Source organism: Melospiza georgiana, chromosome 17 (assembly GCF_028018845.1).
Source record: "Melospiza georgiana isolate bMelGeo1 chromosome 17, bMelGeo1.pri, whole genome shotgun sequence".
NCBI classification, from domain to species: Eukaryota; Metazoa; Chordata; class Aves; order Passeriformes; family Passerellidae; genus Melospiza; species Melospiza georgiana.
The window spans coordinates 11,575,344-11,597,363 of record NC_080446.1 but is presented as its reverse complement, the minus strand read 5'-3'; the positions used below and the strand labels follow the sequence as shown (position 1 = coordinate 11,597,363).

The following is a 22,020-nucleotide window of genomic DNA, read 5'->3' as shown; positions in this document are numbered from 1 at the left end:
AATGAGAGAACTAACTACTTCTTTTTGGAGGAATGAGTGGATCAGTGAGACTGATGTTCTCATTGTCTCTATCCCTTTCCCACTTTGGGATTGCTGTAAATGCCTGATCAAATTCTATCTGCTGCTCTGTTTGCTGTGTGTGTTTAGAACCACAGGATAACCACTGAGGCTTCTCACATCACTGTGTTCTTTATCCCCTTTTAGAAGTATTGTGTTTTTTTATCTGGTGAGTCTGTGAGAGTTTGACATTGGATGACTTTATAAAACATTCAACTAATTGGATTTGTTAAAATAAATAAATCAAACACTAATTGGAATGTGCCCTGCCATTATTTTTGCTTACTGAATTAGATATTATAGCGTGAAGTTCTTTTTATCATATTTGTGCACTTATTTAAACACCCCCCTGGCGCACACTTCTGCAAATTCAATTATATATTCAAAGGAGCCACTCAATTTATGCAAGGCTGGTTTACATATAATCCAGGGGCAAGTCTCAGTAACTGATGATAGGTCTGCTCAAGATTAATTAGCATCACTCAGATGAGCAGTGGCATTGTTACAAGCCCGCAGTGTAAAACAAGGGATATTTTATCCTTCTTATGTGAGCCATTATTTGCTTCAATATGACCCTTTTCAGGAAGGGAAAAGCTTTCTTGCTTAGATTTCATTTTGTGGAAAGGGTTTAACACCACCTGTGTTCTCCAAAGCCATCAAAGCCATCTCCATTCCCTCGTCAGCCCCACTGAGCAACTGCATTTGTGTAATTTTTAGCCAAGCAGGAAAAAGGTTCAAAACATCCCAAAAATCTTTCCCAAAAATCCTCATTCTTGCTGACAATTTATGAAGACCCAGCACCCCACTTTAGTTATTGTGTAAATGTTGTCATTTTCCTCAAGCTGCTCTGTGATATGTGATTGAAATGATAACTTGCAGACCTGGTAATAACTAAATTCATCCAGTGGTTGGTCTTCCTTTCCCTTCAACTTGAGGATGATTTTTTCAAGGTTAATGAATAGCCCTGTTCTGCCTCTAAGCAGTCAAATATCAGCCATGGATGACTTTGTTTGGGGATAGATCTAGCCTCTTCCTGACTTTGTTCCATCCTATTTGGGTGTAGCTCATATAAAAGTATCTGCATAGGTAGGGTGTCTTTGGAAATATTGAATATTAAGCTTATGCTGCCATCAGTGAAAACAACACTTCTGCTTGTTACTATTCCTACTTCAGTGAAGTCCTAACATCTCCTCGGTTTTCTGAACTTGGCTGCCAGGAAGGAAAGCTGCAATGTCACATCTGCCAACTCCTGCACAAAGCAGGGCCACCACTGATGTCCTTGCTTGGCAAATAGAACACAAATCACTGTGGCTACGTGGCTTTACCAAAGATTTAGTATAAGGAAGAATTTTTGATTGTGAGGGTGGGCAGGCCCTGGCACAGGTGCCCAGAGCAGCTGTGGCTGATCCCTGGCAGTGCCCAAGGCCGGGCTGGACAGGGCTGGGAGCAGCCTGGGACAGTGGAAGGTGTCCCTGCCAATGGCAGGGGTGGCACTGGATGAGCTTTCAGATCCCTTCCAACCCAAACCATTCTGTGACTCTGTGATTGTTAAAGTAGCCCCAAAGTCTGTGATGTTCTGATATATTGTACTACTTTCCTGTCACTTTCTGAGGTTTCTTTCCTGTTCCATAATACACAACTGTGTGAAGAGGGGAGTTGTTGACTTTTTGGCTCCCAAGTCACTGTGGCTCTGGCTCCCAGCTGAGCCTTTATGTTGTTTTTAATTCTGCTCTCAGTGGACACAGCAGAGCAAGAAGCTGGTGGGCACTGCCCCCCTCTTGGCACCCAGGACTCACACAGGCAATCTGCTCGTCTGAGCCCTTAAAATCAACTCCAGCTTTTTCTCCTTGTCCTCATTTCCTGCAAATTCACCTCCACGTTCCAATTCTGCTGCCTCTAGTAAATTAATCCTCCTGGCTTATTGCCCTGTCACTCTGTGTTTGGAGGTTTCTCCACTAACCTTTTCTTTCTCTGAAATGTAGGTGTCTTGCTGCTGCTGCTTTTAAAGCTTTCCATGGCTTATCCTTTCCTTTCCTATTCAGCTGTACTACAAGGTTAGCTTTGACTTTCAGGCAAGGCACTTTAAAAGCTTCCTCAGGTGTTGTCTTGTATCAGCAGATGCTCCCAATTAATTTCCACAAGTTCTCACTGCGTCCCTTTTTCAGCTCCTCACACTCCATCTTCCTCAGTGAGGATAAAACCACCTGTTTAGCTGATTATGCCAGGCTATTGACAATTACATTCCCACTTCAATGAGCACTGCTGCCCCATATTTTGCTACTTATTGCTTGTTTTGCTTTTGGGGCTTTGTAGCAGCTCCTGTGCCATTTTCTCTGTGTACAGGAGCTGGACTGGAGCAGAGGATGTGTTTACAATTCCTCCAAAGGAACAGCTCCCATATATCCCCATCCCTGTGTGCAGAGCAGGGGCATGGGGATGGTTTGTGTCTGAATTAAAGGGAATCCATCAAAATGAGAATGCCCCATGCAGGCTGAGAGCACAGGATTGGATTTTGCCTCTCGTTCTGCTCGCTGGGATAAAAATGACTTTCACTGCTCACTCCCACACAGTCCAGGCTGCCTGGATCTTCCCTTAGATTTTTTTTTAATTTATTTAGCCTGTTACACATTGTAATTTTGAACTTTTTCACCTAAATTAATTAAAAAAAAAAAGTTACGCAGATGTAATCCTGCTTGTTTTGACAGCTGGGAAGGCTTCACAAATGAGATAATTTAAAGACAAGGGTTATTTAAATATTATAAAATCATGACAACTCAGAAATATTTGCAGGAGCTACTCAAACAGGCATGTTTTCAAGGGTCATAAAATCTATTAACTGATAAAAATATGTAATATATACAAGTTTTAATTTTTAGGGCTTTATCTCTTTGAACTTTTCTCAGCAACAGAGTATTTTGTGGTGTCAGGTACTCTATCCAGCAAACCTTCCTAGAATATACTTGACTAGAAATATTTGGTGAAGTTTGCAGAACCATTTAAACAATCAATTACAGTTGGAGTGCACAGAGAATCATTTAACAGTGTAAGGGATTGAGAACTATTAATGACAGGAAATCTATTTTGTAATTTGTGAGGAGTTCCATAGGAACTGAGAGGAAGCTTGGGCTTGGGTAATATGGTTGAAAATTAAAGAAGGCTTTAATGTCTTCAGTGCTGTGTAACCCTTTATTGCAGAGGAACGCAGGTCAGTGATGTGCCAGGTGTTTATTGTGTGAGTGCAGCTGTGAGAAGTAGGGAGGAGTCAGGAATTTCTCTGTCCATACAGCTCTGGTTGGTGTCAGTGATGCCCTGTGAGGGCTGGCCTGGAACAGAGACTGGACAGAGATAAAGAATAAAGCAGGGATTTATTAAAAGGCCTCCATGGATCCACCTTGGGCAGCACAGGAGCCCAGCCAGGGCTGCACCCAAGATGAACCAAAATGGCCCCAAAATGCACGGCCGGGCACGGGGTCTGTCACTGTGATCAGTTCTGCTCCATTTGCACCTTGCAGTTCATTGTCCCATTCCAGCTTTAGCCCATGCAGTCCCACCCTGCTTGTTTTTCTCTCTCCAGCCCACGGTGTTTGTGCTCTGGGCCTGAGATTGGGATCATTTGTCCTTGGTGCCCAGCTGGAGCAGGAATTGTTTTGTCTCCCTGCTCTGTGCACAGAGCTCACCATCCCCTCATATGAAGCCCAGACCCACACACTAAAGCAGCACAGAATCTGAAAAATATAAAAGCTAAACCTGAGCATCATCAGGAGCCATTAGTGCTTGGCTGGCAGAGCAAGGGACGTTGCCCTGAGCACTGTGCAGCCCTGGTGTGTTACCTGTGCCTAGTTCCTTTGGAAATGTTCAGTTCCAGTTCTTTCAGGTGGACTGGGATCTGCAGAGAACAGTGATCCTTTCTTCCCTAAGAGGAAACCAAATCTTTATGAACACACCTTGGGCATGATTCAAGTCTAAACTGAGTTACCCAGATCTCTGATCCAGCAGTGAAATACTTTGGCAGGCTGGGTTGGGTGGAGGTTAAGGTGCATGAGATCATAAGGGACATCAGAGTAGGGACATCCTATTGAATAAACATTCTCTGTTCCTCTGTGTGACCCAAGTTTCAAAGATCTGCACTGGAATACAACATTTCATTCCACAGATCCTGAATTTTCTTTGATTCACAGGTGTTCAGGCAGCTGCCAATGCATTTATGAGAGTTAACTTCTTCCAAGTATTTCAGGAATTGCAGTAAAGATCTTTCAGCCAGCAGTGTGGAAGGTGTGAATGCCAGTTGACATCTGCTGCTTCTCATTCCCCTGTTCAGAAAGTACAGGGCCATGCTCAAAAGTATTGATTTGAAAGAACTTGAGGAAGCTCTGTGTGTTCATGGACTGCACAGAAATTTGTATTGTTAAGTTTAGGAGATGGTTAAAGCCAGGTTAAATATAACCAAGGCTTAAAAGCATGAGGAAACACGACATTGCTGTAGGAATAGTGCTGCTGCGCTTTTTTGTAATTTCTATTCCTCCTTCCTTTTCCTGATTTTTAAAAAAAAATATCCTTCTTGAAGGTTCATGCAAATATTCCTGCACAGAGGTATTCTGTAGAATTGTCCTTGAAAATAACAGGTTGAAATAAAGGGGGACTGATCTCAGAAGCAGTAGTGTGGATGGAAGAAAACAAGGGCTTCCAGTGGATATAAAACGTGGAAATTACAAAGATATTTTTTGGACATCATCCTTGGAGCTGCATGAAAAATAATGGTTAGGAAATTAGTTTTATTTTTATTTCCTGTGTAAGCTTGGATGCAAAATATCTAAGTAAATGGCCTACCACAAAGAGAGAGAGAAAATTAACTGAGAAATGTTTTAATTTTTCTTGATTGTAGGTGGTTGTTCATTCGATGAGCACTACAGTAACTGTGGTTATAGCGTCGCCTTGGGAACCAATGGATTTACCTGGGAGCAGATCAACACCTGGGAAAAGCCAACAATGGATCCTGCTGTCCCAACTGGTGAGTGAGGAGCCTCATCAGCACTGATGAGATGCAATTCTTGGAGATATTCAGGTGTTATTGCTGTGGATGTGTGTGCTGGCTCTGGGTACACACAACAGCAAAGGAGGATTTTACTCTGTGATAAAATGCTAATTTTGTGTTCAAAGTATTCTGGCAACAGAATTCATAGATGTGAGGTGACTCTTTGCCATTGGATATCCTTGAAGAACTGTTTTACATTTCTTATTCTTATTTTGTTTCTCATTTGAAAGAGAGGAAAGGTTTTGGATATAAAACTCTAAAGTTCAGCCAGCTTTTGGCATGTTTCTGGATGACAGAGTTATCTGGGGAGGTTCATGTTGGACAGGCCAGAAGTAAAGCTTTAAAATATGTGGAAATGTTGGACATTGCAGTTACCATTTAGCTCTCAACTGATTGTTTTAAATTCCAATTTTGAGAAAGACAAGAAAGACAAGAAAGTCTAGAGAATTAGTTGTGGTAGCTAATGCTTGATTAGGCTGGGACTTGAGACAGGAGAATTTTCATATGCAAGAAAAACATTTCCAGCAGTGAGAGTTACCAGAGTTTCTAATTTACTAATATGTACTGAGTATAGTGTAGACTTCCATGTGATAATCGGAATATTCTTAGCAGAGCTCACGGTGGTGATAATTTCCAAGTTTTGTTTTCCATTGGAAGTTACCATTATGGGAATGAATTCTCTCACATGAAATGCTTTGTTTACATGGACAAAAACTTGATTTAAGAAAACACTTTAAAGTTCACTAAAAATCCTATTTTGTCCATGTTGGTTGCCACCTGAAAAAGCAATGCAATTCTCTTTCAGCCACGCAGTGGCCAAAAGACTTTATCAGCCAGTTAAGACTTTGATTTCACTCCTAAAAAAAGAAATAATTATTCTGGTTAGTGCATTGCACTGTGAGAGCACGAACTACATGGAAGAAGAGAATATAATGTTGTTCAAGACATATTCTTATGCCTGTAATTATTGGGATAAGAGAATTGTAATTGCTAGCTGCCTGGAAGGACACGGTGAGGAGCTGAGACAGCAATAGCTCCCTGCCACAGCCCCTGACAGACAGCCCAGAGCCCATTCCTGGGTGCTTGTCAGTAAAAACCAGCTCAGGAGACACCAGCCTGGCTGGGCTTCCTCCAGCACTGAAAGCTGGTTAAGTCTTGTGGGTTTTAAACCATTTTATCATTGGAAATTGCTCAGAATAGGAGCCTTCAAAGTGTGTCACACCTGGTACTACTGTTTTGGCTGTGGCATCCTCCAAAGGGTTAATTGTGGAGGTTGCAGGTTTTTGGTCCTGCCTGTAAGAGTGTGTTTCATGATTCTGGATGTTGTTGTGTTTTAAATGATGGTAATTTTATCTGTGGGGCTCTTCAGCTTTTGGTTCATTGTTGTGTCCTTATTTTGTGTCCTTGGTAAAGACCAAGCTGGAGAGACATGGCAAATCTTTGAGTTATCTGATTCCAGAGGGAAGGAGTAGGAATTTACACAGTTTTGATGCAGTTGAGAATCTGGAACAAATGGGAAGGTTTATATTGCTTGCACTGCATGAGTTCAATGCTTTGTTAACTCCAAATGTCAAAGTAAACCCTTCCTGGCTTCCTTATGGAGGTGTATTGTCATCTGAAATACCCTGGAACCATGGAGGGGTCAGCAGAAATCACAGAGCTGGAGAAGCCCTCTGAGGTTATTGACTCCAACTGTTTTCCCATCCCCAAACCCTGCTCCCACTTCTCTGTGTTTTATGAATGTGCCACATCTCCTCGTTTTATGAATGTTTGCAGGGATGATCACCTCACCACTTCCCTGGGCAGCTGTTCCAGTGCTTGACAACCTTTCCAACAAAGAAATTTTTCCTGATATCCAATCTAAACAAAAAAAGCAGCAGTCTGGAATGACATGATGAAAAAAAACCAAAACAACAAACCTACCCAAAAAACCCCAACCCCAAGCAAACCACTCCATGTACACCAAAAACCCCCATGCCAACCCCAGAACATCATAGTTTAGTGTCTCCAAACACTTGTGGTTTCCCCCTTTCCTTGATATCTGATATAATAATAAAAAAAAAAATCTATAAAAATATCTACTCCAGCAGCTGCCAATTTAATAAAGGTTAGACCTGAAACAAAAAAAATGCAGAAAATTTTATTGAGGTTAAAAGGCAAAGGTAAAGCAGCCATCAAGTGGGAATGTGCTGATAAAGAAATACTATGTGAGAAGGTTTGAGCATGAGTGAAATTGAGTCACGATGTGACTGGTTGATATCACAGGGCTTTTCACACAGAACAAAGGGCAAAATCAGTAGGTGGAAGATCATGGATCACAGAAAATGGGTACAGAAGGGCCTGGTGGAACAAACCCCAGGTTTTCAGGAGCTGTCCAAGTTGGAGTAATTTGCAGTGTTTAATCAGACCCCCTGAAGCTGGTGAGATTTTTTGGAGCTATTATTGAGTCTGTTGCTGGCTAGAATTGTGATGTTTGTGTTGGTTACTCTTTGAAAAGCTGTTTGGTGGGAATAAAAGCTGTTTACTTAATATTCATGTAGAGGCAGAGCCAGGTGGATGAACTGAAGGAACAGCATGTTCCACTCCTACAGGCAGGGACATCTTTAAAGCTGGAGTCCCAGAACATGTGATGGCTGACTTTTCATTCCATTGAATTCCTCCACAGCAACTGAGAGAAGCAGGGTGTAAATCCACTGAGCTGCAGGGTGTAAGAGGTGCTAACAAAGAGGTGTTCATGGAATAAGCACCCAGAGCACAGGGAGTGGTGGCAGGAGTGCCAGCAGGGCTCTAGGAGGTAGCAATGCAAGTCTTTATGTTGGAACCCTATTTTAAACACTGCCTTGCTTTTATAGCTGGAAATAGGTTCAAATTCTGCATTGTGGAAGTGGTGAAAACAAAAAGGGAGCAGGGATTAGGTTGGTTCAGTGACACTGAGTCAGCCTGCAGTGCTGGAAGCATGGCCAGCCCCCAGCTGCTCAGCCCTTTCCTCTGGAAAACGTTTTGGCTTTCCTAAGTACCAGCAGACCCCTTTGAATTCTACCAAGCCACAGAACTGAGTCCTCCTGAATACTAATGATGCTGTCTAGCACTTTTTAAAGTCCTTTTCACTGCTAGAGCTCAGAGTGCTCTTCAAAGGAGGTCAGTACCATGAATGAGAGCCTCGAGTCCCCCGAGCTGTGTAATTCTCTGCTGCAAAGGTCTCTGCCCAGGGATGTCTTTCTGGTCTTTATTTTTTTAATTAAAATGTCAAAAAGAAAAAAAAAAAAGAAGCCAATTAAACTGCTCCATTAGCAATGTAGAAGTTTGTAGGCAATTTGTTTTACTGTTGCCAGCAAATAAAGTGTTTCCCATGAATTCTGTGATTAATTCCTTAGGGCTGGAAACAGTGTTAATTGGGGGATTAAGAACCAGATGTTTGTTGTTCTGAATAAATGTTTCAAAAACGCAGAACACATGAATCGTAGGTATCCAACCCCCAGATTTCAGTGGGACTTTGGTTCCACCTCCTTGCACAATAGCAGGAGTGATTATAACAAAATATTCTCTAACAGATGGGTGTTTACTTAAGCCTGAATACCCTCAGTGATGAGTATTCTGCAGCTTTTGGGCTGTTTGTTCCACTGCTTGAATTGTAGAGGTTCTCAAACCTTCATTTTCCTTTCTGTGGCTTCAACTCTTTTTTTGTTTTTTTTTTTTTTTTCCATTTTTGAATAGGGAAAATAATCAGTTGTTGCTCTCTTATAACCTCTCCTATCTAGTAGTATGCAGTTAAATCCTTATTCTGCAGGAATGTGACCCAGTCCTTTTAACCTTTCTTAATTGTCTTTTGTCTTCCCTGTGCTTTAGTCATTATTTTCTCACCTTTTGGGAGGTATTTGTGTGAAGTTGTGCTACCAAGCGAGGTTTCAAGACTCTGCATGGCAGTGCTGGATGACACAAGACCAACCCAAGCCAGAATGGGATCCTGTGAGAGCAGGACTTGAGCTCTTTTCTGGGTCTTTTTTGAGGCAGATGCTTGGTTAGCACAACAAAGAAATGTGTTTAAATCAACCAGGCAAAAGTACTGCTCTTATTCACCACTTTGCAGCATTCCAAAGAGCTGGGACCAGGCTGCTCTGGCAGCAGTTGCGAGAATAATATTAATAATGAAAGTATTTAACATTTAAAGTTCAAAGTATTTTACTATCATTTGCTAATTAACTCCAATGGAGACTTAACCAAGGCTGACTAGACTGAAGTAATTACTTTAATTGTATTAAATATGATTCTATTTGAATGCAAAGGCATCGTGTCTTATGCGTTTGTGCAGCTGCATTCTTTCCTGTTGGATTTCAATCCCACGTTTACTTTGTGAAGTTTTCCTGTTCCAGCTTAGCAGATAAATAATCAACACATAGAGGCTGAATTTCTGGTCCCATCTGCCTGACTGCTCACTTGTTTCATCTCTGTAGCACTTAGAGCAAGGGCTCCTTTGCTTTCACAGAAATAAACAATAATTTTTCCAAAAGAAATGGAGTAGATGTGTGTATAAACATAGTTCTCTATCTCTCAGTGCTCCATATCTCTGCTGTTTCTTGCTCCACTGTTTTCCAGCTGGGCATTGTCTAGGAAACAGAAGTGTGGGTATGAAGAATGTATGGATCAGCAAAATGTTTTGGAATAAATGATAATATCCAGAATGACATCACTTGTAGGCTACCTAGAAAGGGCAAATGGCCTCACTTTGCATCCTGGTTCCACAAAACTTCTTCTGCAAAGAGCAAAAGGACCTGTTATGGTTGAAGGGTGGTTTTGTGATAGAAATTGGTGCATTTTTATCTCCCATGGAGTCATTTAGGTTGGAAAAGCTCTCTAAGATCATCAAGTCCAACCTTTACCCCAGCACTGCCTAGGCCACCAATGAAGCATGGTCCCAAGCATTCCATGACATAGTTTTGAATGTTCCCAGGGATGATGATTCTACTGCTGCCCTAGGCAGCCTGTTCCAAAATCTGCCCACCCTTTTGGTGAAGAAATGTTTCCTGAGAACCAATCTAAACCTCCATCTAAGTGGTGGGTGTTTTGAGATTAGATTTTCAGGCCCAAGTGAGTTCTGAGTGTGGCCTTAGAGAGCATCCTGTGTCCCAGTGAGTGAGCCCAGCTCAGAGCTGTTCAGGTGTTGGGAAGGATGGAAGTTTGACAAGAAAGTCTCACAGATATGGATGCTTGGCAGAAAGATTTTTGAATGTAGAGTCTGATGAAGGAATAGAGATGGAAGCAAGTTTTGATACAGAAGAAAAGAATTGCTGAGCCAGTCTTACTGGATAACCAAGGAGGCAAAGGGTGTGGTGGTTAGAAGGGGTTTTTATGGCTTAGAGCAAAGGATAAACCCACCCCAAACAAGAAGATGTTTTTACCAAGCAGGAAGAGAGCACAGGCAAACAAGCCTGCCAATGTGGCAAGTAGAAAAAAGGTCTCAGAATTTTCAACTGCAAGAAAACTGAAAACCAACTTCTAGCTGAAACTGTAATGTACTGACTTTTAGTGACTGGATAACAGTAACATGAATATGGTAATTACATTAGTTATGATAGGCTACAGATAAAAGTTAAGGTATAGATTGGTTCTGCTGTATGAAGATGCTCAGCAAAGAAAAGTCTATAATGCATTGTAACCAAAACCAAAGGGTCTCCAGGCCTGCCTGCAGCTGGAGCTGACAGCTGTGGGCACAGCTCTGTCACCCACAACCCTGGGCTGCTGGAACACCTTGGATACAATAAACTGCATTTTGTATACAATAAACTGCATTTTGGAGAGCCCCTGGAGTCCCACATCCCTCATTCTTACATTCAGGGTATGCAGGGCATCACTCCCCTGCATGTGATGGATCCCCCACCACCCTCCACTCACTGAGAAATCACAGCAGAATCTCTGCTTTTCCTCTTGCAGCACAGATAAGGGATGGGTGACTCTTCCCACACCTAAATGAGTCTGTTCCTTTGTTCCAGGAACTGGAGGAGCATCTGAGCTTCTCACTGGAAGAACAGAAGGGTCATCATCATTAGTGTTGCTCTGTGAAATACTCATTTAGCAGGCAAGCATGGAGATATATCCAGGAATTCCAGATGGCCAAATTCCACTTGGGCTGCCCTGAACTGAGTGAAGTTTTATGGGATTCTAACAGGCCAAATGCTTTCCTGTGTCACCTTTGTCTTTTTGTGAGTGGCACCATGGAGTTACAGCAGGAATGGATAATTATCCAGCAGCTTTCCTTCTGGAAGGTGATAACCCACACTGGATGGGCAGGATGCTTTAATTCTGTTCAGGAGATGGGAGATGTGAAGCTACTGCTGACCTCCAGAAAGGCCAGAGACCCTCTGTCCATAGGTCAGGCATTTGTCTCTTCTCCCTGCAGGCCAGAATGGTGCCAGCAGGAGTTAGACTCAACATTTGTAAATTTGAAAGGCGAGGCAGTAAAATTAACATTTCCCCGTGTCTGAGTGTATTAATTCTTGCTTACAAGAAAATACAAAAAAGAAACTTGTTAAAGGAATAAATTAAAATTCATCTGTGTATATGATGAATCATGATTCAGTTTTGTCTGAGAGGGAGAAAAAAATTGGCTCAGCTGCCTGTATATTTTTTTTCCTCCAAAAATATTTTATGCAGGGGAAATTACTAAGAATGAGTCAAATATGTTTTTCCCCACTCTTTCACTTGCATACAAGTAAATAGATTAGTCTGTGGCTCGTTAATGAGCTCCAAGTAATTTCTCAGCTGTTAAGGTCTAAAGAGAAAGGGATCTCTGGAAAGTTTCCCCATGTGTTTTTTTTTTTGCTATTTACTCTGCAGCCTCCTGTCTGTGCTTTCAAATTCTGTCTTGTAGTTGTAAATAATTCCTCCCCATTTCCAGAATTCCATCCCTGCTTGATGCTAACCTGAGTTTTTTTGGGATTGACTGCAGGTGTTGGGTTTATTTCATGGATGTTGGCTTTATTAACATGGATGTGCATGCCAATGTTGAGGTTTCCAAGAAAGTGCACACTTTTAACCTATTAATGAACGCAACTTTGGGAGGAATGTAACCTTGCAAGGAACAAGAGGGACTCTTTTCTGTCCTTCCAGCCTTCAATTTCTTTTTTACTCTCTCCAGGCCCTAAGCCACCCCTGTAACTCATTCTGTGATGCTGCTCACAGCCCAGCACCAGGATTTGGGTCTCTTGGAGGAATATGTTGTTACCCATATGTTTTTACTACCTTGTGTTAGGTCTGGGCTGTCAGTAACTAAATCCCACCTGTGTATATGTAGAAAATCTTGCTTATTCAGCAATGAAGACCATGAACTGATTTCATACAGGCAGCAATTTAAATCCATGAGTTTTAAGAGTGATTCTTACCAAATATTTGCTCTGTCTCATGTTCCTGTGTTGTAACACCTAGTAAAATCTTTCCTTTGGGATGGGATGTACTGGTTTTGGATGAAATAGAAACAATGGGGGACTGTTTGACCTGAGTCTGTGGGGAAATTGCAGACCTATAAATTAAGTAGAATAAAAGCACTTGCTTTTGTTCAATGATATAAAAAGTTGATTTAATTATGAACATTTACCACTTTAGAAGACTTCTGCTGAGAGGAAGTTGCATCCCAGTTTTTAATTTTGTGTCATTCCCATTGTAAAGGTGAGAGAGAATTTCTCCTCATGTGCTGTTGTCAGAGGTCAGCAGAACCATCCTTCCACTTAGAGGGAGGTGGAGGTTTGGTACTGAAATCAAGCTCAGCAAGGATGCGCAGCCTTCAGTGAGCTCACAGGGTATAAAGAAATGATATCAAGGACCAGAATGGCTTCTAGGAAGTGTTCTAATAACCCTGAAGGGATTGCTGTCTGCTGGGAGCACACACAGTTCTGCACCTTGATGTGTTAAATGGTACATTTGAACTGCTGTCAGTCTCTTTCTGACCCTTTCCTGCCAGAGCTTCGCCAAACAGAGCTGTTTGTGAGTGTCAGGACCTTTCCATTATCACCATTAGTGAGATCATGGCACTGCTAAAGCACTGTCACAGCATCACTCAGCATAACACGGGAGGAAGGACAAGCAAGCTGCTGGTGAGCTCGTTCCTCCTGCATGGCTTCAGCACAGAAACATTAATTTCTCTCAGCACCTGTTGGCTCTAGCAGGAACTGATGCCTCTCAGCATCTCAGCACACAGCCTGTATTTTTTATAATGTGTGTCATGGTTTGGAAAGACAGGAGTCTGCTAAGGAAGGCAGGAGCCTCCCCTGAAATGGAGAATGTAAACCCTCCCCACCCCTCCCAATTGCTATAAGTTTTAAATTAAGGGGCTCTCAGGCAAAAATATGGGAGCGGGAAATAACAATTCTTTAATAGGGAAGGAAAAAAAAAAGGATAAAATAAACAATGCAGTACACTAGAACAACACTGCCAGAGTCAGAACCCAACCTGACACCCTGTGGGTCAGGGTGTTGGCAGCAGTCCCATTGGAATTGTGGCTCAGCCCTCCTGCAGTGTCAGGGCTGGTTCTGCTGGAGCAGGGATCCTGGAGAAAGGTGCAGTCTCTTCCTCTGAAGATCCAGTGGCAGAGGCAGCTGCTGTTCCTCTGGGGAATCCAGTGGAGAAGCTGTGCTGGTGTTCCAGAATCTCCAGATTATATCCAGGTAGGAATGCTTGGCTCCTCCCTCTGGGCTCACATCTCCCAATGGGATGCTGTAGTTCTTATCAGCCATGCAGGGACATTCAATAGCTGTTATCAGCAGATGTCCCCTCCTGAGGGAGGAGTGATTGTGGTCACTCAAAGAGAGAGATAAGGCAAGATGACAGAAGATAACCTGCCATACAGATGGTGATAGAAAACATCTTGCATGCAATCTGGAACTTTTGAGCTCTGTTATTTTGAGCTCTGTTAGGACTTGCTGTCTAGATGCCAACGTGTTACAACTGGTTTTTGTTTGAGGGAATTTCATAATCACACCAGGTAGAAAAATATTTCTCATGAACACCTTCAAAATCTTCAGGAGTTGGGAAATAAAAGAAAGAGAGGTTTCTTCCACGCAGATGAAATTTAATATAAGTTCTATTGAAATAAATGTGGTTGCAGGAGTAAACAAGGTAAATAGGTAGCATGAAGGATGGGGAAGATCTTTCTGACAAAAATTAAATACTAAAATGGATAAATGTGAAGTTAGTGGATATTAAGGAAGTGGCAAAGCAGTGAGTAAATAGGAGCAGAAGTTTGAGGAGGAAGAAATAAATTTTAGTGCTTTTGAAGGAACTGATTAGGGATATTGCAGGTCTAGTGAGGGCTGAGATTTGTAACAACATTTGAAGAGTGAATTTTTGAGTAGACAGAATTCTGGTTTGTTTTTTTTTTCCTCCCTTCAAACTGGGAACCTGCTCTGCATTGGGTATTTTTCCTTTTTTCCTGCAAGGTTTGTGAACAGCCTAGAGATGGGCAGGTCTAACAGGAAAGAAGTTCCCAAAGAAGAGTGACCTGGGAACCTGCAAGGGGCAGGTTCAGACAGACCAGATTTGCAAAAGGGAAGGAGAAAGCCACGAATACACAGACAAATACTGACAGATGAGGATTTACCAATGGAAATTTTGGGGAAATCAGAGGCAAAATTACTCCTCAGCATGATCCAAGAAAGCAACTGAGGCATTAAGTGGGGATCCAAAGCAGAGAGTGAGAGCAAAATACAGGAAGGGTAGGGAGGATCACTAAGGCTGCTGCTCGACCCTTATGAGCCCTGGTATTTTTGAGTGAATTTTTAGCTTTTTGGAGCTGTTTAACATAGAGTCAGTGGAATTCTTCTGGAATTCCTTAAGTTCATTGGGAGCTGGGTGTAATCTCTTAGAGGGACTCTGTGCTGCAGTGCACTGTCTGGATAATGCAGTTCCCCCCCCCCCCCCCCCATTTGTCTCCTTTTCCCCAGTGAACTCTCTTCTTTCACCTTTCTCACTTTTTTTAAGGTTTTTTTACTTCAGTCACCAACCATCACACCACTTAACAGACTCCCAGCATCTCAGTACAAAGCTAAGGAAGGATATCCAAGATTGCAGTGTTGAGAATTATTTAACTCATGCAGTTTCTTTACCACAAGCCCTATTCAGGGTAGAGTGAACTAACTGTAAGTCTTTTTGCCAGCTTCAAAATAAACAGGATGGAGACTCATAATGAGCAGATTTTCAGATGCTTTACTATTTAATTAGAAGGATACAGATTGTTTGATGGAATGATAATAACCTCTGATCACTGGTTCCAATGAGAACTGTTGCTATTGAGAACTTGTGGGGGAAAGAGAGTTCATTTTTCATGCTTAGGAAATATTAGCATTTGCTATTGCCAGTATCAGATATTTAGCATGTGTAATTTGGCACATGAAAAATACTGCCTTTTAAAAGTCTTTTCCAAAAGTCATTTATATATGTACAAAAGCAAGTTGATAGCAACAATATTAATATATCCTCATGGAAAAAAAAATAATGTAAGCTTCTCCTACACAGGCAATGCAACCTCCTCCATGTCATTCACCTCCTTTAGAAGGGACTGGAAACTGTTGTGCTTGTATTCCTTTGAGATGTAAAGTTGTTATATTACAAATTATCGCTTGTTTTCAGTATTGACTAGATAAATAAATGCAATTATGTTTATCAATGTTGAAAATTAAGCAACAGAAAGCAATTGTGTGTGTTTGAGGATCTTTTCAAATGAAAAGCTGTATTCACTGAATTCTCATCGGCTCTTTCTCTCCCTGACATGTTTCATGATGTGAGCCCTCAATTGAATGAACAGCTGCAGTAAAAATGGCACCAGCCAAGTCACAGGGAATTCACAGGAAATTGAGATGTTCCAGGCTTCAACACAAGCCACTTGGGCCCTCATTTAACTTGAGAAATGCTTGGCTTTTGCTTAGTAAAATGTCTATAAACATAGGAAGGTGTCACAGCTTTTTGGGTAAACCTCTTATAGGTAGAACAAAGACACTTTGCTGGGTGAGTTTGTCTTTCTAAGGGTGGAAAAAGCTTTTCCTCAGGTCTTCTACTTTGGATTTACTTACAGTGCACACATAAGGGAGTAATATGAAAGAAATACCAGTGTTTATCAGAAGGATGCAGTAAGGGAAGCAGAATAAGAAACCCTTATCACAGCTCAGGTGTCTAAGAACCTCCTTGATTCATCTCATTCTCCTAAAACAAGATCATCCTTCATGCTGACGGTCTGAACCCATCCCTTAGATATTTGGAAATGCCTTGTAGGGATGCTGGCAGAGTCAGGATGTTTTATCCCAGCTTCCCACCCTGGCACACACAGAGCAGATGTGGCAGCATGAGGAAAGCACCAACTTGGAGGCAGCAAGTGGCTCACTGTCTTCGGAGCCATGAAACAGCAGAGCTGTTTCTGATTAATCTTTAATGCTTTAGAACAAATGTTTTATGTCCTCAAAGTTTATGCAGTGCTTCCATTTTTAATTTACTTCTGTGCCGCTCTTGTTTAACAGGCAAGTTAGTAAAGGTTTAAGCAGTGTGATGAGCACTGTCATGGGATAACAGTTCCTGATGCCTCCTCACAAGTCAGTCTGCCCCATAAACCCACCATTCACAGAAACATAAACCCTTCAAAATCTTCCTTTCCCTCTATTCCTCTTGTTTTCCATGTATATGAGACTTTTGTTGCATTTCTGTTTTTCCTGCAATACCATCTTCATCTTACAATCTCCTCCAGTTACGGTAGCGAAGATCAAGCTGTGAAGAAATTTGGCAATAAACCCCAAATCACCTTCTCCATCAACTCCAGCCTAATAGGAAATACTCAAAGCATTAAAAAACAAACAAACTATAAGCTAAATTAACTTCTTGCGAAATTTGTTGCAGTCTAGGGTGACTGAGTGAAGATGTGCCACGGATATTGCTGTGCTTTCTCATGGCCAGTTTTACTACTCCATCTGTCCACAGCAGAAGAATCTCTTTCCCTGTTTCAGTTTTATGGGTCTGAGTTGTTTAGCAGTACAGTTATGGGAATATTGAAAGGAGGAATCATAACCAGAGAGAAGTGGTTTAGCTTAGTTCTCATTAGCTGTTCATCTAGAACAGATTGCCTAGGATGGACTTCTGGAGTGTGTCTGATTGCTGCAGCATGGTGACTTAATGGGGAGAGGTTTTTATCAGCTAAATTGTGCCTGTGCCAACTGACCTCACAGCATGGTGTGCAGTGAATGAGCTCTAGAAACTATGGTTTCAGTCAAGGACCTCATTTGTATGCCCTCCTCTGAACTTAACTTGCTGTTGTGTATTTGTTTGGTTTGAATTTGGCATCTGGCATTGCTGATCTCAACCATCCACCTCCACCATGCAGCCATAAACATTTGTTGTTCTTCAGTCCAGCTTCCTAGTCCACAAAATCCTGCTCCCTACCTTTTTCCTTCTGTTTCCTTGTGCTCTAAGCCTTTCTTCTGATGTAACATTTATATTCCTAATCCTACTTTTTCTAGAAACTAGGTTTTACTCCTTTTCTCAGAAGTGTTTTTGTACAGTCACAAACCAAGAAGCTTTCAATCCTCACTACTGCAGCTCTTATTAAACCATCAAGGCCAGGTTAGACAGGGCTTGGGGGAACCTGGTCTTGTGACAGTGTTCACAGAGGTCTGAGAATGAGGGAAGAGACGAGGATCTGACTCCATGTTTCAGAAGGCTGATTTATTATTTTATGATATATATTATATTAAAATGATACTAAAAGAATAGAAGAAAGGATTTCATCAGATGGCTAGCTAAGAATAGAAAAAGAAGGAATGAATAATAAAGGCTTGTGTCTTGGAGAGAGGGTCCGAGCCAGCTGGTTGTGATTGGCCATTAATTAGAAACAACCACAGGAGACCAATCACAGACGCACCTTCTGCATTCCACAGCAGCAGATAATCATTGTTAACATTTTGTTCCTGAGGCTTCTCAGGAGAAAAATCCTAAGGAGAGGATTTTCCATAAAATATCATGGCTACATCGTCTGGTGGAAGATGCCCTTGTCCATGGCAGGGGGTGGAATAAGATGAGCTTTAAGGTCCCTTCCAGCCCAACCTATTTTGCGATTCTGTAACTTCTGCATTGATTCCCAAGACTTTGTGTCCATTACCTTTCCTCCTTTGTTCCCTTCTTTGCCTTCCTCCCTCAGGATCTGCCACTCGCAGCCTTAAGCCCAGGGAGAGGCAAATCTGCACAACTCTCTCCTTCAGCTCACCAGGAAAACAGCACAAACCCACTCCTGCAGCTGAGCTGAGCTGGTGCAGACAGCATTTCCCAGCCTTGTAGCCTTAAAGTGAGAAACAGGATTTCAAAAGCTAATTTGCTTGTTTTCCTAGCACGATCTTAATTCTACAAGGGAGAGAAGATGATCTAATCTAATTTAATTTTGCTCTTTGAGGAGAAGGGAGATCACTTGGCCAGCTGCTGCTCTGAGCAAACAGGAGCGTGCAGGCTACAAGATAAGCTTTGAACTTTATCAAGTCTCTTGGCAGTTTATGCTAATGTGTGCTGTTGGGAGAGTTCTGAAACTTTCGCCTCTGATTGTATTAATTAGTTTGCTGCTCTAAATGAGCCGTATCTCCCTGTAAAATAAGGAGCTGTTACACATCAGGCTTTGCCTGTCCCTGATGCTTTAGTGTTTGGGCAGAGTGGACCATGATTTCAAAATCAGGCCAAGCCCATGTCTTCACAGTACTGTTGCTGTTTTCATTTCTTTTTGAAACTTTAGGCATAATCTAATCAAGCTGTTGATTTATTAAAAGAGGGAAAAGCATGGTCTTCAATCCTGTGTTTGAAGAGGAAGACTTTTCCTCCCCAAAAACATTTTAACTTTTCAAACCCATGGTAAGGAAGCATCTCAGAGCTTCTGTGGTCATATTGTCTAGACAGTGACAAACTCCTTCAAAAAACAAATCCACTGTGATTTAGGGCCACAAGATTCTTAAAGTCACTGCTGTGTCTGAAGTGGATTGTTGCATTCTTAAACGTGCAGTTTCTAGATGAGGTAAATTTACCAACATTTTTAGATGTGTTTTCATGTCCATCATTTTTACAACAGCCTGGCAGTGCCCCAGACCCTCCAAACCTTCCACTGACTGGGGATTGCCACCTCTGCTTCCACCCCTGCCCTGCAGTCCCAGCATGAGCTCTGGCCTCCTGTGAAATCCACAGGGCTCTATCACAAGGTGCATGGTGCTGGCAGGTGTGTGCTTTAGACATGTACAGTAATGGAAAAGTCATAAATGCTTTGAGAAAAATCGGAGTTTTGTTGTGATTATCATCTTCTTGCCGATGAGCTCATCAAGGTAATTAGCAGAGCCCTGACTCTGATTCTTTATATCCCAGGATTAACCCAGGCTGTTTGACAGAGCCACCTCTGTCTTCAGGAAAATAAAACTAACCAGGGGTTCAGTTTCAGGGCTTCTGTGCTGTATTTCTTGGTGCTACAGAAGTCCTCGACTGTTCCAAGACAAGCCAGAGTTCCTGTTGCCCTGTTTTTTCAAGATTTTTGTAAGCCTTCTGATGTTTATGCTCTTGTAGCAACTTTCTCACACACTTTCTGTAAATAACTCACTGTTTTGCATTCCTTTATAGCAGAAGTCTGATGGACTATTGGTTTGTCCAGTGTCTTTGGAGAGGTGGCACTGTCACCCTCCAATCCACTGTCACTTTTAGAAATCTATGAATGTTAGTGTCAGAAAATAAACTTCCTTTATTTCCTTCACCTTAAGAGCAGCGGTGTGAGCTTGTGTTGTTTCATGCCCTGTAGTGACAGGTTCCAGTGCTTGGGAAGTGTCACTGCAGCCTGATAACCTGGGTTGAGGGCCAACACGCTGTGGGGTGGCACAGAGTGGCACAGAGCCCCAGAAGTGCCCACCCAGCCTGGTGAGCCCAGCCTGCCTCGCTCCCTGCATTCCAGAGCTTCTCCTGTCAGCATGCTCATTTTACAGATTGGCAGTCTGTTGGGACAAAAAGTTCAACTTTATTATATCATCTTAAAGGTGATATATTTGCTTCATGCATGAGGTTTAAGTGAAATGACTGACTTTTTCATCACTTTTTGTGAGCAAGCACAGGTCCAGCCTACAGCTGGACTGTTGCTAAACCTGATACACCAAATACCTGCAGGTTGTACATTGTGCTTACACCCCTCAGTCATCTCTCTAAGCAAAGAGATCTAAACATTTGGCTACAAATCTCACTTTTGGCTCAAAGATAAATGTGAACTGTTCAGAAATCCATTTGGATCCAGGTACTGCTCTGTGAGAGCCTTTCCAGCCCAGGTAATACACTGAGAATTATTTTGGCTTCCTTGTTCTATCAGCTATCTCTTCAGATTTCTTTTTCCATTTAACTGAGAAAGACTTAGGAAGTAGATGAATCACCAACATCCTTCTTGTGAAATAGAGAGTTCATACCTTCCATATTAAAGATAAAACTTCATCTCAAGTCCTTCATAAAGACTTCACTCAGTCTCCATATTCTTGTGGAAAAAGAGAAGATACTGACATTTCTATCTGCAATTAACTCTTTGCTCAAATTGCAGAAAACCCAGTGATTTTTCCCTTACTACTTTTAGTTACAGGAATGTGACCAACAGCAGGGTTTTTTTAGGCAGCCTAAAAGCTCTGCCTGCCTTTATATATATTTTTTTCTTTTTAGCTCATGAGATAGCAGACTTAATACTCCCACCTGCTTTTCCTGAATACTTTTTCATTATTCCAAAAGCAAAGGCAATAAGCATTATCTCACTCAATGACAGTTATATTTAAAGCTTTCTTAAACTGAGGTCAGATAAAAAACATAAGCAGCATAAACTGGGTTTGGGAATGTACATTGCAGCAGCCTGGACAGGATTCAGTGGGTTCTGGCAAATCTTCCACAAGCACAAATATTATTCTATGTATTTGATGTGTGTATTCACATAACTCTACTTGAGCTTAAAGAAAGCGATAAAAACCTATCAGATTTCAGGTTGGACAGGGCTTGGAGAACCTGGGGTAGTGGAAGGTGTCTGTGACCGTGTTCACAGGGGTCTCAGGTTGAGGGAAGAGATGAGGATCTGACTCCATGTTTCAGAAGGCTGATTTATTATTTTATGATATATATTACATTAAAACTATACTAAAAGAATAGAAGAAAGGATTTCCTCAGAAGGCTGGCTAAGAATAGAAAAGGAAGGAATGATGATAAAGGTTTGTGGCTCGGCTGTCTGAGCCAGCTGACTGTGATTGGCCATTAATTAGAAACAACCACATGAGACCAATCACAGATGCACCTGTTGCATTCCCCAGCAGCAGATAATCAATGTTTACATTTTGTTCCTGAGGCCTGTCAGCTTCTCAGGAGGAAAAATCCTAAGGGAAGGGTTTTTCATAAATGATGTCTGTGACAGGTGTCCCTGCCCATGGCAGGGAATGGAACAAGATTAATTTTAAGGTCTCTTCCAACCCAAACCATTCTGTGATTCCATAAAGAATAAAGTCCATTCCATATTTAATTTAATAGGGGGGGTTGGGTAGGAACTGAAGCATTTTCATTCTGTTTGTAGATGTTTATTGCTGGAGATTGGCTGGCTGTGCAGCTGTCTCCTTGCTAGACTGGAGGGATGGAGCTGTTCCTCTCTGTCCCCCTCTCTGCCAGGTGCTTGGAGCAAGGCAGAGACCCTTGTCCACCTCTGCCCAGGTGTGTTTCTGCAGTGGGATGGGCCTGCCAAATCTGTGCCAAATTTGCTATTAAATGGGGTTTTTTTTCATTATCTCATCCTCCAGCCTGTGATCCAAACACCAACCTGCATTTTCCCCTTGCTTATTTACATCCCTGTAACTAATAATGCTTTCACAAACCAATTATGCTTTCACAAGCCGATTATGCTTTTACAAATACATGCATAATCACTGATTGTCTCTAATAGAGAG

The 22,020-nt window shown here is 41.9% G+C and overlaps 1 protein-coding gene across 5 annotated transcripts in view; it reads left to right on the top strand.

Moving 5' to 3' along the window:
* The window catches only part of PTPRT (protein tyrosine phosphatase receptor type T), a 491,783-nt gene that overhangs the window by 129,159 nt on the left and 340,604 nt on the right, over positions 1 to 22,020 (top strand). For all 5 annotated transcript variants that reach the window (XM_058036502.1, XM_058036501.1, XM_058036499.1 and 2 more), the window contains exon 2: positions 4,940 to 5,065. In XM_058036502.1, coding sequence (XP_057892485.1) covers positions 4,940 to 5,065 — 126 coding nt within the window. The remainder of the gene's footprint in view (positions 1 to 4,939; positions 5,066 to 22,020) is intronic.